A 22,352-nucleotide genomic window follows, 5' to 3' on the forward strand; every position below is an offset into this window, starting at 1 on the left:
TAACCACTACACCACAACATCTTTTCCTGATTTCTGCAGATCAGCAGTTTGCTAAAGACACAAGGCCAGTAACAAGCTGGGGGGGTTGGTCAGTTTGAAACCCTGTTTTGGAGTCAACCTGTCATTTCCTTTTCAGCACCCACTAGTATCTACTATTGGTGTGGAGCCCTTGATGAATATAATAGCTATCCACTAATATCTGTTATTACTGCAGAGCCCTGGATGAATACAATAGCTATCATTTAGTCTTGAGACACCTAAATGGAAGGGTGGTTGTCTTAATTTTTTAAAAATTGCATATGGGCCGCATCTCAGTGTCCTAACGCAATCCCGGAGTGCCTCTTTGTTCAAGTCAGGGAGGGGACGGTCAGAGGTTGCAACACATCACCCCCGGGGCCGACAGCCAAGTGGCTCGATCCACTCAGCACAGCATAAACTCATGCATCCAAATAGCCCAGAGAGAGGTTCACGGCATATGACTGTCGGACACCCACAGTAAACAGGGAACGTCCTGCAATGATACTGATTTTTTTTTTTAAATTAATACTATGAAGCAGAAACAAAGGATATAAATCCTTTAAATCCGGACAAATTATGTCACATCCACACAGGGCGGGGGGAGATGACGATACATTTCAATGTACTGAGTGATTTTTAAAAATCCAGTTTTCAGGAAGTGTGCGTATTAATGCCACTCGAGTGGCGTCGTTCAGTAGCACAGCACCTGTCTCGCATGCAAACGGTTCCAGGTTCAACCCCAAGAGCTGCCAGTTCCTCTCTACGCCTGTAATGAAATCTGAAAGCGGCACAATAAAGCATCACAGTCTCTGGTGTGTGCGCTCGCTTCTTTGGCTTGGCCTAACAAAAACCTGTTTGGCCAGAGAAGATAACGGGACAAGGGTGGACCCTAGAAATGAGGCCCCGGCCCTGCCACCATTGGGAAAAACTCTCCCAGCCTCTTGAGAACTAAGCATGATGTGGAGGGAAGGAGGGGAAATCTGGAACTCTGAAGAATGCGCTTTTCCTGTCTTTGAAAACCCAGCTCCTCGAATAGGCAGGCTGGCTTTTTCTGCTCCAGACGCAATTGGAACTGGTAGCTTGGCGAATGAGAAGCCTTTGCTTTCTCTAGAGGGTGGTTTAATGTACTTCAGGACAGGACTACAGGAAAAGAGAGGTCACAGCAGACAGAACAATAAATCTCCACCGGCAAAACAGCTCGTTTCGACGGTCCACGTGAACCAAACAAAGGTGCCTCAGCTCTCGCCCTGGGAACCAGCTGGTCTGGACAACATTTGCCCACAGTAGAGAGTACAAACGTTAGGGCAGGGCTGCAGGAGGGCGTGGGGAGCATCTCAAGAGAGAGGAGATGCCAAGGATATGAAAAAGCAAATTGTTGCGCAAGGTGTTCCCGGGTGCTTCCCAGCCCCTCCCTGCCGCTTCTCTCACACAAGAGTGCCACAAAATCACTTCACCCAGGTGAGAGGGACGTGGCCCAAGGAATCTCGTGGCCCAAAGGATGAGATCAGGAGCGACGGCCATCTGGTTGCCAATCCTGTAGGTGCTCCTTGCTGCTCTGAGTGCTAATACACTGTGCTACGGGGAGTGGTTTCCTTTGGATGAGATACCTACGGTGTCTTTGCCATATTGGATTTATGGACCAATAATTATACAAGCACACTAATTACACAAGGCTTCTCTGTGTCAGAACCCAGGTCCGTCTTAACAGCATTACAGGCCCTCGGGCAAAACATATCCGCACGTGTGTGCTTGCAGAGGTGACCGTGATACTAAACCAGAGGCAAACGCCAATGTCCGCTTGTTAACATAAAATTAACATTAATACTGTTCGCTATGTTTATTAAAAATGCTAAATATGCATTTTTCCAATTACAAATATTTACAGTTTAGTATAGCACAGTAATTATGTATTTATGGACAGCAAGTCACAGCATCCATAGATTAGCATGTATGCTGTGCGTCTTCCAATTACAAATATCTATAGTTTAGTATAGTATACTATTGTATGATTGATTGATTGATTGATTGATTGATTGATTGACAGCAAGTCATGACATACCTAGATTTGCATGTATGCTGTGCATCTTTACAAATATTTATAGTTAAGAAGAAGAAGAAGAAGAAGAAGAAAGTTGGATTTATATCCCCCCTTTCTCTCCTATAGGAGACTCAAAGGGGTTTACAAACTCCTTTCCCTTCCCCCCTCACAACAAACACCCTGTGAGGTAGGTGGGGATGAGAGAGCTCAGAAGAACTGTGACTGGCCCAAGGTCACCCAGCTGGCGTGTGTTGGAGTGCACAGGCTAATTTGAATTCCCCAGATAAGCCTCCACAGCTCAGGCAGAGTGGGGAATCAAACCCGGTTCCTCCAGATTAGAGTTTAGTATAGTATACTATTGATTGATTGATTGATTGATTGATTGATTGATTGATTGATTGATTGATTGATTGATTGACAGCAAGTCACAACATACATCGATTAGTATGTATGTCGAGCATCTTCCAGTTACAAATATTTATAGTTTGATTGACAGCAAGTCACAACATACATCGATTAGTATGTATGTCGAGCATCTTCCAGTTACAAATATTTATAGTTTAGTATAGTATAGTGTTTATTGATTGACAGCAAGTCACGGCATACATAGATTAGCCTGTATGTGTACAAGTCCCCTAGAGTGTTATTTACATCCAAATTCAGCCATGTGTGCGCATAGGTATGAATTTAACAGAAGCCATGCCATTGGGGAAAGGAGAAAAGGTTATCTTCTTTGCCTCTCAGGCCTTTCCCTGAGAGGAAAATAAAAACAGGTATCCATCTTTTGCCTGTATTTTTGACCTACCGGGAATTGAAACAGTGGAAAGGATTCCAGACAGGAAAACAGCTTGGAGAGAACAGTATATGGGGATTTCTTTCACCTTCTGCACCTTCTAAATGTTAGCAAAAATGAACTGCTTATTTTCACATGCGTATATATCTGCCTCCTCTTCTCTGATACAAACTCTGATGACTGTCTCATGCAAAACTGAGACCTGCTCTCAAACTGGGAGCCTGTTTTTAGTTTGTTTGTTTGTTTTTAAAAAAAAATCCTGTTTTTCTACACATCTAGTGGTTTTGCAATTTCTGACAGATACAATCAAAGCTGCCACCGCGTCCCTATCTCTGGTTTCTGAATTTGCACACTTGACTTATCTGGGTGCCGACGGATGTGAAATCTCAGGCCTAACTGGCAGATTACAAATACGACAAACAAATTTTAAAAAATCCACCCCAGTTATTGAGGCATCATGCAGGTCCCGTAAGAGGTAAATACAGCTTGCAAGGTTTGCAAAGCATCCTGCCAGGCAACGGGAAGTATTACAGCTCAGAAACAAGGGTTTGAGCCGGAGCCTGGCAGCATGGTCCCGCCCAGATCCACTACACTTCGCTCAACGCCATGTTAGAAGGCCTTTGAGCGCCTCAGGACTGGGCACTTTGATTTACACCCACTTCCAAACATCTGTTGGCATAGCGCACGGCGAGGAAACAGGGACAGGCAGCATGTCGTTGCCCCAAACCATTGTGGTTTCCTTTGCTGATGACAATCAGAAAATAGGAAAATGTCTTTCACCTCCTACCTCTGCCGTGTTTCCTGTCCTGGAGTTGGTCAACAGGCGCTGCTGTTTTTCGATACCTCGAGGAAGAGCACGGAGCTTTATTTAGCATGGCGGTGGAAATACATCCCAGCAAGTCCAGGACCGCAGATTCTTTGATCAATCCTTGTAGCTCACTGAAGCTGGTGGAGACATGGAACCAATGCTTTTCCACAGTGTGTACCAGACTTCCCTCTGTGGTCCACCTCTGAAGATGCCAGTCACAGATGCAGGCAAAACATTAGGAACAAGATCCACCAGACCATGGCCACACAGCCCGGAAAGCCCACAACAACCAATGCTTTCCCTGTCGGCAGCAGAGGATAGGACTTGCAATAACAGGTGTAAATTATGGGGACAAAGGTTCCAACTGGATATTAGTGGGAAAAATAACAGTAAAAATTGTGCAACAGTGGAATTAGCTGCCTAGGGAGGTGGGGAGCTCCCCGCTCCACTGGCAGTCTTTAAGCAATGGTTGATCAAACACTTGACTAAGATGCTCTAGCCTACAGCCAATTGCCTGCCTTACTTGCCCTGTCAGCAAACTGTGGTGTTGCAGTAAAGGATCCCAAAAGGAAGAAAAAGTTGGTGTACTGGGATAGAGGGATCTGTGTGTGAGTGGGCATCAGTGTTTCCTTTGGGAGCAGGGCCCAGCACATGTTTTGAAGTCAGAATGCTCTACCTTGGTCCCTGAAAAATGCAGGTAAAATGCAAAAGCAGAAAACCTGGACAGAGAACCTGTGCGTCAGGGTAGTCTGGGCTTGCGGACTGAAGGCTTATAATCACAGGTCTACAGTCACGATCTTCTTTGAGCATTGTAGACGAATCAGTGCCGTTAAGTGTGAAAGGAGGCAAGCTGGAACAACTCCCTCGATTACTTCTCAAGGGCCTAGGAAATCTCTGCTCTTTGCTCTGCCTGCCACTTTTTCACAAATCCTCTCCTTTCAGGCCTGTTGCGTCTTGTACCTACTCGACGCCCTTCTTCCCACTCCCCCTTGTTGCTACTCTGAAGTCGGTGGCTCTTCTGTGTACATAAAACCAATTATAAATAAATAAAATAAATAAATAAATAAGGCAGCTCAGTAGTGAGCTTAGGGTTTCCAGAGATGCTGTGCAAGTGCTATAGTAGGGAGTTTGAAAGACTCTGTCATATACTCCAACGTTTTCATGACGGGGGGAATAAAAGGGGACAGTCCCTATTTGACTGGGGTTACTTTTTGCATTGTAGGGAATCTGTTCCACTGAACAAATATAAATATATTACTAATCTGATGTGGGGATCAAATAGAACCCAAAGGAAGTAACAAAAAAATTTTAAGGGTTCAATTTGGTGTGACGCCAACTGGATAAGAGGGAAAATGCTATAACGTTTGGCTATTCAGGAATGCAGCACTCGTAAAGACAGGGAGAAAAATACTGTTAATTTCCACCTATGTGCTCAGTTCACTTTCCAATTCAGGGCAAACGGAGTTAATAATGCCCCCTATCCTGCTTGGTGAACCACAGTTGTAGAGAAAAACTATGGCCCCTCCTGCACATGCAGAACAATGCACTTTCAGTCCACTTTCACAATTGTTTGCAAGTGGATTTTTCTATCCCGCACAGTAAAATCCAGCTGCAAAGTGCATTGAAAGTGGATTGAAAGTGCATGTGCGGAATTATTCTGCATGTGCGGAAAGGACCTGTCCAAGGATATGAACTCTGCACCCCCTGGATTAAAATTCTTGAGCTTTTTCGAGCTCTTGGGGCCTGTTACTTTCTACGACATCTTACGGGCTCTGACTTCATACTCATCACTTTATATTCATCTATACGGCTCCCAGATCTGAACTTCCAGAAAATGCACAGGCCATTTAGAGGGATATCTGATGCCATTTTTCCCTTTTGGAAGAAACTTCCTGCTGGTCTAGCCACCCTACTAAAATTAGCCATCCTTCATTGTTGGCAGCGTCCTTTGTTTGTTTCATTGTCTCTCTGGAGAGTGAAGCAACACAGCTCTCTGGAGTCCAATCCTCCCTTTCACACAAATGCTGGCTCAGGAAATTGTGCCCTCCGTTTCCAAGTTCTGCCTGCCAGCTGCGATACATCACCCATCTGACTGTGCAAGATGGGATGGAAGCTGTCTGACATAATGGACTGGCAGTGCAGATGAAAAGGAGACATTTCTTAGTACAGCATAACTGACTGTACGGAACTCATTGCCACCAGACAGCCACAGCTTTTAAATACTGGATAAGTTCAGCCCAGAGAATGAGCGATTGCAGGGACAGGAGTCCTCCTTTTCTGCAGAAACAAATCCTGATCTAGAACAGCAGTGGTGTAAGGCAGGTCATTTTGGCCTTGGAAATGTTTAGTTTGGCGAAGAGAATGTTAAGAGGTGACATGATAGCCATGTTTAGATATTTGAAGGGTTGTCATGTTGGTGAGGGAGCAAGCTTGTTTTCTGCGGCTCCAGAGACTAGGACCCGGAGTAATGGGTTCAAGGGGAAGAGATTCCAGCTAAACATCATGAAAAACTTCCTGACAGTAAGGGCTGTTCAACAGTAGAACACACTACCTCGGTGTGTGGTGGATTCTCCTTCTTTGCAGGTTTTTAAAGAGAGGGTTGGTGACCATCTGTCAGCAGTGCTTTGATTATATGTTCCTACATTACAGGGGGTTGGACTTGATGGCCCTTGGGGTCTCTTCCAACTCTATGATTCTATGATTAAAGTATTTTGAAAAAATATACTTTTTGTCTTGCCTTTCAGGTTAAAGAGTAAATATCAACTGTTTCAGAGGGTAACCATGTTGGTCTCCAGTAGAACTGCTAGTTTTTAAGTCCTGTTGCACCTTAAGAAATCAACATAAACTTTTAAAGAGAAGGAAGGGTGGCATGGTGCCCAATCTAATCAGATTTTGGAAGCTGAGCAGAGTCAGCACCTGGAAGAGAGGCTTCCAAGGAAGGCTCCGCAGGGGAAGGCAAACCACCTCTGCTTCTCTCATTTCCAAAAGCCCTGCTGGGGTCCCCTAAGCATGCACTTTACACGCATGCAAGATTTCAAGTGTTTTGACAAAAGGAACTTTGACTCTCAAAAGCTTACCCTCCCAAAAAAATATTTTTGGTCTCTACAGTGTGAGTGAGCTCAAACCTAGCTGTTCTAAATAATGGGAGGTATCTCAGTCAATAGACACAAAGTTGGGGTTTGTTGGAAGGGAAAACCGCAGCCTCGTTACAGAGGCAAAATACCCGCCACTGAAAACCAGTATCCCACCTATCACCGCCATAATCTCCTTGGGCTTTCCCCAGATGCGGCTGAACACGTGACGCCCGGAATAGGTGAAATCACTGTTTATCTCATTTGGTTAAATAAAAATTCTTTTCCATGAGGGGCTTGCTGCGGACCTTGATTAGGGGTGATTTTGGGGAAGGGCAGCTGACATCTCCAGACATTACAGGAAGCATTTTGGAAGCTCTTGCCCAGTGGTGGGATCCAAAAATTTTAGTAACAGGTTCCCTCGCCAGCCCCCCCTCAGCAAAGGGGGCAGAGGTGTACCTAGGCCAGTGATGGCAACGAACCCTATGCGCTTACGTGGTAAAAGCCAGAGGTGGCACCTCCGGAGCCCTCTCTGTGGGCAATACCACGCAAACAGAATTCTGTCTATGTGGGGCGTGGAAAATCACCCCATCCACAATAATAACACACACACATCTAGGCTGGCCTAGGCCACTGAGCACAACGTGCGCGCACCAGGGTGAGCAGGGAAGACTTGGCTGGTGGGCCTGTGGTGTTCCTGGTGTGGCTTCGCTGCCTGAGGGGGAGCAGCAGAGGGAGGCGTAGAAGAGCATGCTAAGGGAGGCACGGAGTGGTGCGTATTATTAAGGACTCTTGCTGGAGGCTAGAGCAGGCTGGCCCCTGCCTGGCGGGTGGGGCGGAGGAAGAAGGAGCCAATCGTTTTTTTCTAAACTAAAACCTCAGCATTCAAGTTAAATTGCCGGGTTGGCACTTTGCGACAAATAAGTGGTGTTTGGGTTGCAATTTGGGCACTCGGTCTCAAAAAGGTTCACCATCACTGACCTAGGCAAACCTGAGCCCTGGGCAAAACCTGAGTTGGATGCCCCCCCCCCATGGGCAGCCACCCCACCACGACCCCCCAAGAATTTTCGGTTTTTGCACCAAGGTCATTTCTAAATCATCATCACATTATAGAAAAAAATGCCCCAACCTTACAAATCTGAACACAGCAATGGTGAAACGCACAGGTTCTTTGATAGAGACTGGTGAGATAAAAGGTACGAAAGGCTGAGAATCCATGAATTGCAGTACCTGAAAGGGATTAACCCAGTTCAGGGAGTTACATTATTAGTCGCAATTGCTATATGGAACCTTCACGTTCAAAGGCAGTATACCTCTCGGGGAGGCAAGGACGTGGAGATGGAAAAGCGGACCCAATTAGCAACCCCCTCTTGGCACACACAAATAATTAGTAACCCACTCTCGGGAACTGGTGAGAACCTGCTGGATCCCACCTCTGCTCTTGCCCCATTGTTTATTGCTGTTCTCTAAGCATCAGCAACTGCTGTCGATTACACAAGGTACCCTGGAGCTTCTCCCTTCCTGTATTTCTTTCATTCTTTTTTTTTAAAAAACACCTCTTTTAATTAAGAAGAGGGTAGGGCTTTCCCTTTGGGGCGTCTCTCTCACCAAGTTGCATTGCTATCTCTGCCCCTGATTTCCAGCCTAGCCCTGGTGAGTTACTTAAGGCTCGAGAATTGTCCTGCGTATGCTCAGTTCCCCTTGCTGATGCTAATATGTGGCTTATTTCTAAAAGGTGTTTAAAGCTTATGAATGGTTTGCTGAACTGAAGCCAGTTGTTTGAACATGATTGCAGGATTAAGTGCAGCTATATCCCCACAAATGCAGAGCCATTCACACTGGCAATGGGACACCACATAATAGTTTCCTGTACATTTTCCTCTGCCAACCACCACTTTCCCTGCATCGACACCCCTTCCCCTGCTGCCCCTGGAGAGATGTCAGACTTTTTAAAAAGAAGCAGTAACTGGTATAGAACCATAATGTTATAACCATCAATTACTACAGTCTCCTAGTACTTCTGAATTCCCAGCTTTCATTGTTTCAAAGTAAGGTCTGCAGCTCTTTTCATTGCAGAGATACAAGGGGCAATGTGGTAGCACGGTAATGTTATAACCATCAATTACTACAATCTCCTAGTACTTCTGAATTCCCAGCTTTCATTGTTTCAGAGTTTCAGAGAATTCCCAGTTCTTTCATTGCAGAGATAAAAGGGGCAATGTGAGCGTCTTAACTGGTTGTGTGTTCATTTTAGTTTAGTGTGTGGAGGGGATGTGATTTGTGCATGTGTTCTAATGGTGCACCATTTTCTCCCATGCAGTGTAAAGGCAATATTGTGGAGCACCATCATGCCTGAGAGGGAAATAGACGGCAGTCTGTCAAAAGACAGGAGGAAATTATCCAAACCACCACTTGCTTTTCTTTTCCTCTTCCAAAAAACTGTGGGGATTCATGTGGACCCCAATCAGCAGCTACCCAAAAGCTAAACAAACAAAATATCATTTTTCTACCTTTGCGTAGACTTGCATGCAAAGTCCTCCGTGTCTGAATTACTTCTTCTTTTTCTATAGTTTGCATGTGATCTGTTTGCATTGTAAAAGTTGGCAATTCTAGTTCGGGGTGACCTCAGATTTCCTGATGGGAGGAGAAGAATAAAAGTCACTTTTGAGCTCAGTTTAGGCCCCTTCCGCACACGCAAAATAATGCGTTTTCAAACCACTTTCACAACTGTTTGCAAGTGGATTTTGCCATTCCGCACAGCTTCAAAGAGCACTGAAAGCAGTTTGAAAGTGCATTATTCTGCATGTGCGGAATGAGCCTTAGATCAGCGGGCAATTTTCTTGCACTCAGCTTCCTCCACTGTCACTCAAACCTCAACATGAATCCTCCGCAAGTGCCAAACTGTGACACCAACCCTCCCATGCAAAAAAAACGTGCAGGAAAAATGCAACCGTGGAATCTCTCTTTAAAATATATGTAGGCATTGATAGTATTCCTTTATCAACTCTCCAGTTTGGAAATAAAACTGGACGTTGAATTTCTGCAGGGAGCCGGATGAAAGACCAGTTTTGGGCAGTAGGCCAAGCTGGTTCCTTAAATGATGAATGGATAGGAGAGCTAAACATGATGATGTAATTGGAGTCTCTAGACCAAGACCATGCACCAACCCCGACACGTGCTGGAGAGAATTCACAGATCTCTTCTAAAAGCTCTAGACTGAAGCTCAGATCAACAAAATAGAGCTTGGCTCAGAATATATTTCTCCAAACAGACAACCATGTATTTAAACAACATGGGTACCTTTTGGCAAAGGGCTCTCTAAATCAGAATGCTCCACCGGCAAGAGAAAAGAATTGGGTTGACAGCAGATACAAGGAGCTTTTTTAAAAAACTGAACTAACCTGAGCCTGGGAATGGGAAAATAAAAGGTGCAATTTCCCTTGCCATTAGCAAGCGCAAACCTTCTTGGGTATTGGAGGTAAGTCAGGATTATGAGCAGGTTGTTTTGAGGAGAGATTTTGAGGGAACTTCAGAGAGCTTTTCATTAACAGAATAGCCACTAGCATCTTGCTTACATGCCAGGATGAAACCACGGCTTCAAATCCTGACTGGCAAACCAAGAAAGAAACACATGTCGGTTAAAACATCTAATTTAGGCATTCAAATAAAGTGTAGTGGAATGAAGATTTCCTGGTTTGCAATTCCGGTGTGCATTGTGTAGAAGAAGGGAGCGTACAGGGTGAGGGAAAACATCAGTTATCTGGGCTGGCTGGAATCACACCTGCCATTCCCATCCCAGACCCCACTTTCATTATAAACTCCAACAATTTTATCTTTGAAAGTCCTTTGCAATTGCTAGTTATTTATTTAAATATTTATACCCAGTTGTCTCCCCAACAGAATATTGTTCTTCCCACCTCCAGTTTATCCTCCCAACAACAGCCCTGTGAGGCAGGCTGAACTAGCCTCACATCTGTCAATAAGTCTTCCAGGTCCGAGTCCAACATTGGCGGCTACACCACATGATCTCTCTTTATTCAAAGAGAGGTTATATAGAAGCCATGGCGAACCACAAGGAAAGGCTGTGTATAAATGTTTTAATAAATAAATTATCATTAATTAATTAATTTCATATTTTATGGTATTGAAATACTTATTATTCATATCTTTCTGGAGGGGTGGTGACTTAATGCATATATGTCCACAATATTTTCTTTGTGATATTTACCTCTCATAGCCAAGCATCGGCAAAGAGATAATGAGAGACTAATGGCTTGTTTTGACAATATCTGTTTGTTACTTGAATATCAAGCTTTGTACAGCAGATAATCTTTAAAGCAAGCCCTAGGGTCAAGGTTGGCACATTCTTCCTGTTGTGGTAACAATATGACCGCAGGTACGGGAGACATCCGATCCTCCTCCTCCAACCTTAAGGAATATTGGTCATATCCCATTTTTATGAGGCAAGAAGAAAAAAAGGGAGGGAAAAACCGCTCCAGAGTAGGCCTAAGAGAGGGAAAGGCAGGAGTTGTTAATTTTTCTTGTGGCAAGGTTGGCGTCACACCCCGTTGGCAAGAAATGCCCTCCTCAAACCTGTTCATTCAGGTGCGGCTTTAAGTCACACTTGGCCTGTCAGTGATGGGCAAAGATACCAGGCTGGGGTGTTGCCTAGCAACCAAATGGTCCTACTGTAGGTATGGCTTGTTGAGGCCTAGCGGGACCACCAGACCCACAGCCTCCAGTACAAAGCAGTTGTTATGAGAATTACAAAAATTACAAAAAAATGGCTGTTCATATCCCACAAACATCCCCATCTTCCTCAAATTTTAGGACTGTCAGCTCTGGATTCAGAAAGCCCTGGCGGCAATTTGATTTGAACCTTTGGAGGATGGCATTCGGAGTCAGAGGGGTATAATACCACTGACGCCACCCTCCAAAGCAGGTATTTTCTCTAGTAAACCTTATTTCTTTAGTCTGGAGATGGGTTGGAATTTGGTAAGTTGGTAAGCCTCAACTGAGCCTTATTTTTGAAATTGAGCGGTGCTAAGAAGTAAAACCCACCAGGGAATTAAAGCCTCTAACCAGGAAACAAAGGCTGTAAGTGAAAGAAATGTACTCTGCGCATGGTCAAAGGCATGCTTTCCTTTTATTGTGGTGTTGTAGAGAGAGTAACTTGGACTGGGGGGGAAGGGGTGGATATGTATTTCCCAGCCCAGCCCTGAATCTCACTGGCTAAGCCTTGGGGCAAGTTATTATTCCTCAATCTGGCCTACCATGCAGGGTTGTTGTGAGTTTGAAGGGGCATCATCCTTCCCTGATTTGCCACTGCAAGTGGCTTAGAGGGAGGGCTATGATAAGCCTTAGCTAAATTGTTACAGTATTATTTATACATTTATACATATTTATACACTACACAGTATTATTAATCCATGTATACATTTTATTTTATACATTTGAAAGTTTTATAAGCCACATCTGCTCAAACAGTGATTTGCAGAGAGAATCCAGTGCGTGAGGAGGAAGAAAGGGCTTCTCTCCGCACCTGTTGAATTTCAGCCTTTGTTGAAGTCACAAGGTGAGGAATGTTGGGAATTCTGATGTTGTCAGGCAGGGACAGAAAAAGACACGGGCCCCCTTAGCAACTTGCACTGCCGGCCAAAGGAGAGGAGGAACTTATGGTTTGGGCTAGCTCCGCCTGTATTTTTGACATGTGTGCTAGGTACAACCCCACCTCCCTGGCAGGAGGCTGTCCCAGGCTAGCTTTCAGGCACACACCTCCCTTGGCAGCAGTGACCGAGACGCAGGAGCCCAGGTAGCTGCAAAGCTCTGTCCTCTCCACCACGCTCTCCTTTCCCTGCAGGATCTAGCAGCGAAGACACCTGGCCTTCTGCCAAGCGGGAAGGAGAGCTGCCAGCAACCCTGTGACAATTCCCCGATTATTATTTCTGCAATTTTTTTTGCCCGGAGACCAGATTTCCACTGCTGGTTCCTGGAGTTGGCAGGATGCATTCGCTCTTCAAGAAACGAAACAAGGGGAAATACAGCCCTACAGTCCAGAAGAAGAGGTAAGTGTCCCGGCTGAGGGGCAGCTTGTGGGGAGCAGATGGCTGTGAATCTAGATCTATTGAGCAAATCCTCAAAAATATTGGTGCTTGGCTGGCATTACAGCATTTGTGTTCACTCTTCATATATCTCAGAACAAACAGGGCTGTTTGTTCTACTGGCTCTTAAACTTGCATTGCTCTCCTCGACTGCTTTTAAATGTAAAAGATCCTGTGCTTGGAAAGCCTTTCATCCTTCTCCTGCCATGCTGTATTACTGTGCCAAAGATCCTCTGCACATCCTCTGTGGAAGCACTGCTGAAGGTTTTAGGACTGAGCTTCTGAGACGAAAAGGAAAGTTGCTATTTTTTCCTGGGATCCCCCTGATCCTGTGCCTTTAGTAATAGCCATGCAGAAACATATACCAAATCAGGTATTTACCCAGTGTGGAGATGGGGGGTAGAGTCTACCCAGTGGATTTATGTGTCTTAATAAGACAGGAGTCTCTCATATTCAGTTCTGTCTTTCTTCTTTCTGCAGCCTGCAATGTTTGTTCAAAACAGCCACTGTGTTGAAGGGAACGAACTCTCAGATGAGTCGGCAGGGGACGGCTTTCTTCATTTTCCTCTCCAGCCTATTTTGTTGGAGTCTGTTGACACATTCCAGAATTTAATCTCAGGGTGCGGCCCTTTGCACCCTCTTTCCCTCTCTCTCTCTCTCCTCCTCCTCCTCTCCGAAATATTGGCATGCACCTGATCTGCTGGTCTTCCCAGAGCCAAGTAACATGCCTGGATCCATCCCAATTAAAACAGCAACCCAGGTTGATTTGATAAAAAACAGGAATTGAATGTACGCTGCTGCCTTCGACCGAGTCAGACCCTTGGGCTCTGCAGCCCGGCATCTTGCATTCTCAGACACGACAGCTCTTTAAATTTAATTTCTTTAATGCATTAATTCATTAACATGTCCTGAGCACGCAAGGCCTGGCCAAACGCACCGCACCCCAGAGTTATAGAAAAGGCTTGCTGGCAAATTCAAAAACCAGAGAGCCAGTGTGATGTAGTGGCCAGAGCGGTGAGCTAGAACCTTGGGTGGCCCAGATTCAAATCCCCACTTTTGCCACAGAACCTTGCTGGATGACCTTGGGCTTGCCACAGACTGTCAATCTGGCCTACCTCGCAGGATTGTTGTGAGAAAATGGAGGAGGGGGTGAACAATGTTGAAAAAAGAACTGTGGAGAAAAGAAAATGCATATGTAAACATGTAAAGCAGGGACTGAAACGGCAACAGTCAGGATGCTTTTTGTCAGGCGGCGGGGCAAAGTGAATGTGCTGAGGAGTTCAGCTTTAAAAATAAATGCTAGCAAGACAAGGTGTTCAGCATCTGGAAAGAGAAAATTGCCTCTTTTGAATGCAAAGGAGGGCGGACGTCTCTTACCTTTTTGCTCTGTTGATGAGGGAATTTGGGGGGAGGGGATGAAGCTTCACCAAGCACTTGCTACTGAACTTCTGAGTCTACAATATCCTTGCCAGCCACTATGTCTCTAAACTGCCAAGAGTGGGCACTACAGAATTAAAACTGGGAGGCCACCATTTAGTATTTGGTGGCTTCTCAACATCCCGCCTCTGGTGTGACTGACAGCCGAAAATTGCATCCTGTATCTCAGAGGAGTTCTCTTTTTTGGCTGAATAGGTACCCTGATGCACTTGGATATTTTCTGGGTTGCCATTCCTAAGCCAGTGTGGTGTCAAACTAAGATCTAGTTAAGGTATCAGACTAGGATTTAGGACTTCCAGTCCCTACACTCAGCCGGAGGCAGCCACTGTACCCCACAGGGTTGTTGTGTAGATAAAACAGGTGTGATAGGGCCATGCATGCTGTCCTGGGATCCTTAGAGGAAGCATGTGATGGAGGGAAAATAGCGTGTAGGTCAAAAACATTGGGGGTTTTGCCCAGATCTTTTGATCTTTCCAGTCAATCATACTGAAGTTTAATAAACATACTGTTGTTCCTCAACGGTATGGAATTTCAGGAAGATTGATCAGGTGAAACCTCTACAATCCTTGCATCTCTGTGCAGGAATAACCTGTTCCGGTCGAAGGTTTCTGCCATGCTGCTATTCAAGGATACCCCTTTAGCCACAAATTGTTTCTTGCCAGCGTGTGATCTGGGGCATCCTTTTCAGGCCAGTAGGTGAAACTACCAAGGGAGATTTTAAGGCCCAGCAACTAAAAACCTCGAAAGACCCGTTGCCAGCTCCTCCTTTGTCATCCTCTCCTCCGGAGTTCCAAGTTTCCATATAAGCAGGGGAGCCAATCCTTGTTCTTTACAAGCCCCCAGAGGAGCTTTTTGGCCCGATCTTTCCAAACAAGCATGTGGAAAAGTTTTGTGGACGTGACCACGTGACCTTTCTTGGGGGGAATCCTGTGACGAGCGGAGCCAAGGAAGCATGCTGTGTGCGGGCTGTGCTGCGTTCTTGTGTTTTTTTGTGTGGGTTGTTATGGGGAAGCGGCCAGCTGGAGGGTGAAGTTGCGATCCTCGGCCCTTGTTGTGTTCTTTGCAAGCAAGCTCGCTCATCTGTTGCAGTTGAAACTGAGCAGGAAGGGCTCAGCCAGGCAATTTATTTGGGTTGTATTGGAGATGCATTCTTTCTTCTTCTCTCTTGCCCAGTGTGCCAGGTTTATGGGCCCAGGGGCAGAGGAGCGACCTTGGCCAAGGGTCCTCAAACACACCTTGAAGCAGAGTTTGCACACAGGCAGGCTCCAGGGATGCTTCCCTGTCACTGGGAATGGGAAAATTTTACTTCCCTGTCACTGGATGGGAACATTTTACTTGCAGAAGTTATGTTGCAAAGGACTCAGAGGTCTATGGCCCCTTACGCACGTGCAGAATAATGCACTTTCAATCCACTCCCAATGCACTTGGCAGCTGGATCTGACTGTGTGGAATAGCAAAATCCTCTTGCAAACGATTGTGAAAGTGGATAGAAAGTGTGTTATTCTGCATGTGCGGAAGAGGCTTTTTGAGGAAACGCATCTAAGGGGTTTCTGGATTGTTCTCATCTGGCAAGCAGAAAGGAAAGGTAGCCCCCTTTTCCGCTGCGGACACTTTCCAACTAAAGTGGACATGCCATGGAGAGAAACACATCTTACTGTGACATACCTCCAAGCCACAGATGCGGGCAAAACGTCTGGAGCAAAAACTGGCAGACCACAGTCACACAGCCCAGAAAACCCACAATGGCCAACGAAAGAAGGGTCGCTTTACTATTCACTATTCAGCTGAGGATGCAGGACTTCCAGATCTAAAGGGGGTTCACACCCCATGCGACTAGTGCAATCTGCAGTTCTGAAATTTATTACCAGAGAGTAAACTCCATTGCGCTCAATGAGATGTGCTTTGGAACAGACAATTTTAGGGATGCGCTGAGATGTTTTGAGCACCACATGATGGGGAGAACTTTCCCCATTGTTGGGAAAAGCTTCCCCTACTGTATCTCTACCTTCCTAGACAGTGGTTAAAAATGAGAGGACGCATCCTGTCCGGGCGCCTCGGCGCATTTATTATTTTATACCTAATATTGCACAAGGTGCTGCGCAATTTAGGACTGACAAGTCACTGCCAAAGAAGTCCACCCACCCCACCCCCAAAAGGCACAATAAGGCATCAGGAATAAGGAGGGCAAGGAGTTTTTACGTAAAAGATTGCAGTGGGTATAAGGGACCATACCTGTGGGTAAGAATCTGGCAGCTGTACATAAAACATCAGAAGAACTCTGCTGGGTCAGACTAGTGAAGGTCCGTCTAGTCCAGCATCTTGTCTGACACAGAGGTCAAACAGTTCCTCTGGAGGTCCAACAGCAGGGCATAGAGGCCAAGGCCTTTCCCCTGATGCTGCTTCCTGACACTGGTATTCTGAGGTTGACTGTCTTTGAACGTGGAGGTTCCCTTAAGTCACCATGACTATTTGCTGCGGATAGACCTGTCCTCCAGGAGGAGGAGGAAGAAGAAGAGTAGTAGTAGTAGTAGTAGTTTGGATTTATATCCACTTTTCTCTTCTGTGAGGAGACTCAAGGGGGCTTACAATCTCTCTTCCCTTCTCCCCCACCACAACAAACACCTTCTGAGGTGGTTGGGGCTGAGAGAGCTCCAAAGAACTGTGACTAGCCCAAGATCACCCTGCTGGCGTGTGTTGGGGTGCACGAGCTAATCTGGTCCACCAGATAAGCCTCCACAGCTCAAGTGGCAGAGCAGGGAATCAAACCCAGTCCTCCAGATTAGAACGCACCTGCTCTTAACCACTTCACCACGCTGGCTCGAGGGAGGGAAAGTTCCCCCGGTCGCTTTGGTAGTTCTCTCTATCCACTCCCTCTGGAGCTTTAGCAGAAAGCGATGTCCCCACCGATCCTGAAAACCCTCTTACGTTTGTCATCTTTTTCTGGCCCCATTCTGGCCCACAGCAGCCAGAAACACAAATATAATCAGCATAACCTTTCTGGCTACGGGAAGATGAGTTGCTCTTGTGTTTTGTTTAAATCAGAACTCGTTTCTCCAGATAAAATTCCGTCCAGCATCTATCAGCCCCTACCAGCATGGCCAATTGGCCATGCTGACAGAGGCTGATGGGAATTGTAGTTCCTAAACATCTGGAGAGCCGCAGGTTCCCTACCCCTGGTTTAAATGGTCCAGTCGATGGGCTGTTTGCTCCACTGTTTTTGCCCCATTAAACCCAAATTGGAACATAGGCGAGAGGGAGGGACAAGCTGGACTGCCTTTGAGCCTGGACAGAAACAGGCAAATCGCCACTCGTTTTGCTGAATGACTCATTTGAAGCGAGAAAGGGAAACTGGAACCGATCCAGGGTCCGATTGGCACTTGCAAATTAGGATCAGGGGCCAGGCTGATTTTTACAAGTGAAGCAGGCTGGCATCCAGGAATGCAATTGCTATTAAGATGGCAGGCTCCGCGGTCGCTCTCCGAGCATACGGATGCCGACTGGGCTAGAGATTCAGGCCCGCAAAGTGCTTACCATAGTGGTAATTCCAGCCCTGGCTGATTCACACAGGTGGCATGGCAGACCAAGATACAGTGGCCCGTTCCTCCAGGCGTACGTTGCCAACTGGTTTTGCATTTTCTGTCTTGCAGTAATGACTCAGTGTTGGGGAACAAAACAAAAAAGGCTTTTGAAGACGGCATGATGGATACAACTCTGTCCCTGTCCGCTATTATCTTGGTTTTGTGGGGTTTTGTAGAGCTTTGGAAGAGGGACATGGGAAATATGTACACGGCAGGAAATTTCACCTGTTGTCCCCCTGCAATGTAAGATTCTGGTTTTCCACAAAAACGGACATAAAATGAAAGAACGCTCCCAGAGGGTTCTTTGGATGCCCTGATGAGCTAGCTCTCTTCCCAGTTTTCCCCGTTGTATGGTGTTGATAACCTTTCATATCTGCTTGGGATCTGTCCTAACTTGGATGGCTCAGGCTAGTCCGATCTTGTCTAATCTGGGAAACTAAGCAGGGTTGGCGTTGGTTAGTGCTTGGATGGGAGACCACCAAGGAAGTTAACCCCAGAGCGGACAACCCTATCTCATGTCTGTCCACTGTGCAGACGTACCAAGGCTTCTAAGTCTTTGCAGCTCCATGCCAAAGGAGTGCTTACGGGCGGCTATTTGTTTCGCCTGCGACGGTCGGCCTTTTTTAAATTATGGAAATCTCTCAGCGAGAAGGGTGTCGGGGGCATTGGCCACTGATCAGGGGGTTGCCGGCAGGAAGCACCTCGACACGCCCAGTCTGTTTCAAATGCTCGTCACCAATCACATCATCACAAAGAAAGCTGTAATTTCGTGGGGCTGAGAGTCTCTGACTGCAAGAAGAGGTGATTATCCAAACAGGATTTCTCATGGTAGAAAAAAAAAATGAAGAGAAACCTGACCTGGGCTGGTGGGGAGAGTTCCAAGTTGCCATCTGTGGACTTCAGCCGATGGTTCGGCTTCGGGGCAAAATGTTCTGGGAAATTCTTTCACACGTGTTCCACAAAAGGCTAATTCATGGCGCTAAAGCCAAAGAACTAGGCGTGTCAAGTGGCTAAGCAACCTAAGAGCCTTCAAAGTCCATTTCAGTTTTTGGCTTAGCAGGATGTAATTGTGTTCAGGATAGCACAGTAGGACTGTCAGCTGGGCTGTTTAGACTTTCTTTGGCCTCTGCCCACTGTTGCCCACACAACAAAGTTATCCGTGACAGTTAAATGGAACCCTCCAGGTTTAGAGGCAGTATACCTGTGAATACAAGATACTGGATCCAGGGAAAGACTTTGGCCCCTTCCACACATGCGGAATGATGCACTTTCAGTCCACTTTGCAGCTAGATTTTGCTGTGCGGAGTAGCAAAATTCACTTGCAAACAATTGTGGAAGTGGATTGAAAGTGCATTATTCTGCATGTGTGGAAGGGGTCTGTGAACTTCATGCTCTGCTTGGGGCCTTCCCAGAAGTGGTTGGCTGGCCACTCTCTGGGATGTTGTGCTAACGTTCTTGCGGGAAATGACAGATCAAATTAGTTGGCTGCCGAACTCTTTTAGATGCTGAAAAAGAGCAATACAAATGCTGATATGGTTGGCATTATTCTTATTCGGCCGATGGGAAGGTGGTGGTTGTGTTCAGAGAAATGGGTGCCGTTTGAATGATTGAACGATCATTGTTCGAATGATCGAACCCAGCGTCTGGGTCCAAAGATGGGGTCCACGGGCACTAGAAATGGTTCACTCCGTTGACGTTCCTGCCTTTCGTGATGTTCTTGGCCTCCTGCGACATTCCAGGGAGGGGCCGTAGCAACGGGGCAGAGCTTTGCATGTGGAAGATCCACTGGTGCCGATTTCTGGTGTCTTCAGCTAAAAAGTTCCCAGGCAGTAGGAGGATGGTAGGGCTCCACCCGAGAACTTGCAGAGCCGTAGCCAGCCAGAATGGGTAATCTCGGGCAACCAGAAGAGCAGGATACGGCAGTTTTTCTGTGCGCACCTTTCACGTGCTGCAGAATGGCATGGCAGGACTGAGCATGTCCTGGGTCGGTGTGTGTGTGTTTAAAATTTTAAACCTGGCGTGTGTGAATTCAAAAGCCTGGTGGAATCACGGGGAGCTGTACAAATAGCCATTCTCGGGCCTTTTATAAATGTCGATGGTTATAATTTGTAATAAATGCAAATGTATTTTTGATCCTTAGCAGCTTTCTATTTGGTGGGCCATTTAATTATTCCTTGGCCTTTTAGGTGCTTATTTCAGAAATAATGTAGACAATTATTTCATGAGAATTGCAGGGTTGTATGTGAGGGGTTGTGTATACGTGTGTGTGTGTTGGTGTGTGTGTGTGTGTGTGTGATAATGCTTGCCCCTGACAGACGCGCCCTCCCTTAAGGAACCGTCATGCTGAAAGGTACCAATAGTTTTGCATGTCAATTTCAAGCTTTAGCATCAAACAACTCAAGGAATTAACAGTGGGAGTAAGACCCATTGTGAAGAAGCAGCACTTAACTAGACGTGGATTTAGCGAAAGAACTTAGGGCGTTTCCCCACTTACCTTGGTCCAAAGGTTGCTGCGCGCAACTCCCAGCGGGTGCCATTTCTGGCGTGCGCCCGGGCTTCCCCATGACCCCGCGCTCTGCTCTGCGCGGGGTCATCAAAAGGCACCGTTTCAAAAGGCGCCAGGAATGACGCCGGGCTACGAGGGGCGCCGGGATAGCGAAAGCAAGCAGCTGCATTGTCAGCTTCTTCTGTAGTGGGGAGAGGGAAGCAAAATCCCGTAAGCATACTTGAGGAGAGTAGCTCGCGGCTTAAGGTAAGTGGGAAAACGCCCTTAGATGCAATTCTGCACTGAGCTGTGAGACTCAATCGATAGGTCCAGGCAAACCCCCCCCCCCAGACTAATCTCCTTTGCAGGGCTGTTGTTAAGATCTAACCCTTCTTGGATAGAAATATTATTTCAGTCTATGCAATACACCTTTGGCTCAGTAGGGAGTCCCTCTGGAATTTATCATCTTAACCCCAAGGGTGATAGATGCTTTACTTTTTAAAATGCTGAGGTTCTGGCAAGAATTAGGCCGGGCAATTAAATCAGTCACGCTAAGCCCCGGTTGTGCATCCGGTGCTGAATGGGTGGCGTCCTGTGGACTTTAATTTGTGCCCGGGGTACTGGGTGAAACGTTCTCTGGTTCCCATAATATTCGGTAAACAACTTTTAAGTGATTAAAACCCAGCTTCGTGGGGAAGCCGGGAATGTCTGTTTCCCATTACAGAGATGAGCAACCCAGTCCAGCCCAGCACACAACTGTGTGGCGCGGAGAGCTAGGAAAAAATGAAAGTTGGTTCAGAGCAAGTGACTAAACCCCAAAAACATGGGATCCATCTGGAGTCGGATAAGGTCCAGAGGCCTGAACTCCCCACTTCAACCCACACACACACAGAAAGGCCAACTGACATTTGTAGAAGCACATTTATTTCAACTGCCTTTTCAAGATCATGTGGCAGCACCGTTTTTTAAGATGCACATCTAATGAGGTTTCCCCTCCCCAATGAACAGCTTAGTGGGAAACCTGGATGATTTTCAGGTGGGATTCAGCCGGTTCGCACCACTTCGGCAGAACCGGTTGTTAAAATGGTGCTTGTAAACAACCAGTTGTTAAATTATTTGAATCCCACCACCAGAACCGGTTGTTAAATTATTTGAACCCCACCCCTGGTTATTTTCATGTATAGTAGGGAGTGTTGCCAACCTCCAGGGAGTGCCTGGAGATCTCCAGAGATTACATCTGATCTCCAGGCAACAGAGATCAGCTCATCTGAAGAAAATGGCTGCTTTGGAAGGTGGACTTTGTGGCATCATGGTACCCTACTAAAATCCCTCTCCTCCTGAAGCCCTGCCCTCCTCAGGCTCCACCCCCAAAATCTCCAGGTATTTCCCAACCTGGAGCTGGGAACCCTAAGGAGTGACTGTACTTCATAGGGGAACAGGTGGGTGCAGCTGATGCCCGGTCAGCTACAAAGAAATGATCTGCAATAATCCCATTAGCATTTCTCTGAAAATCTGGCTGATCTCCTGGGGTCTGAAGAAGAAGAAGAAGAAGAAGAAGAAGAAGAAGAAGAAGAAGAAGAAGAAGAAGAAGAAGAAGAAGAAGAAGAAGAAGAAGAAGAAGAAGAAGAAGAAGAAGAAGAAGAAGAAGAAGAAGAAGAAGAAGATGGAGGAGGAGGAGGAGGAGGAGGAGGAGGAGTTTTGGATTTATATCCCCCCCTTTCTCTCCTATAGGAAACTCAAAGGGGCTTACAAGCTCCTTTCCCTGCCCCCCTCACAACAAACACCCTGTGAGGTAGGTGGGGCTGAGAGAGCTCCAAAGAACAGTGACTAGCCCAAGGTCACCCAGCTGGCGTGTGCTGAGTGCACAAGCTAATGTAGTTCACCAGATAAGCCTCCAGAGCAGGAGAGCGGGAAATCAAACCCAGTTCTCCAGATTAGAGTGCACCTGCTCTTAACACTATGCCACTGCTGCTACTGGACTCACAATTAGCTTTTCTTGTCTCCCGCAAGGAGCAACCCATGA

General features: G+C 46.4%; 1 protein-coding gene across 1 annotated transcript in view; it reads left to right on the plus strand.

Annotated features, from left to right (window-relative positions):
• The first annotated feature begins 12,517 nt into the window (after nt 1–12,517).
• The window catches only part of PPL (periplakin), a 43,289-nt gene continuing 33,454 nt past the window's right edge, over nt 12,518–22,352 (plus strand). The window contains exon 1 of the mRNA XM_048493231.1: nt 12,518–12,793. Coding sequence (XP_048349188.1) covers nt 12,732–12,793 — 62 coding nt within the window. The 5' untranslated portion in view covers nt 12,518–12,731. The remainder of the gene's footprint in view (nt 12,794–22,352) is intronic.

This window comes from Sphaerodactylus townsendi, linkage group LG04, assembly GCF_021028975.2.
Source record: "Sphaerodactylus townsendi isolate TG3544 linkage group LG04, MPM_Stown_v2.3, whole genome shotgun sequence".
Taxonomy (NCBI): Eukaryota; Metazoa; Chordata; class Lepidosauria; order Squamata; family Sphaerodactylidae; genus Sphaerodactylus; species Sphaerodactylus townsendi.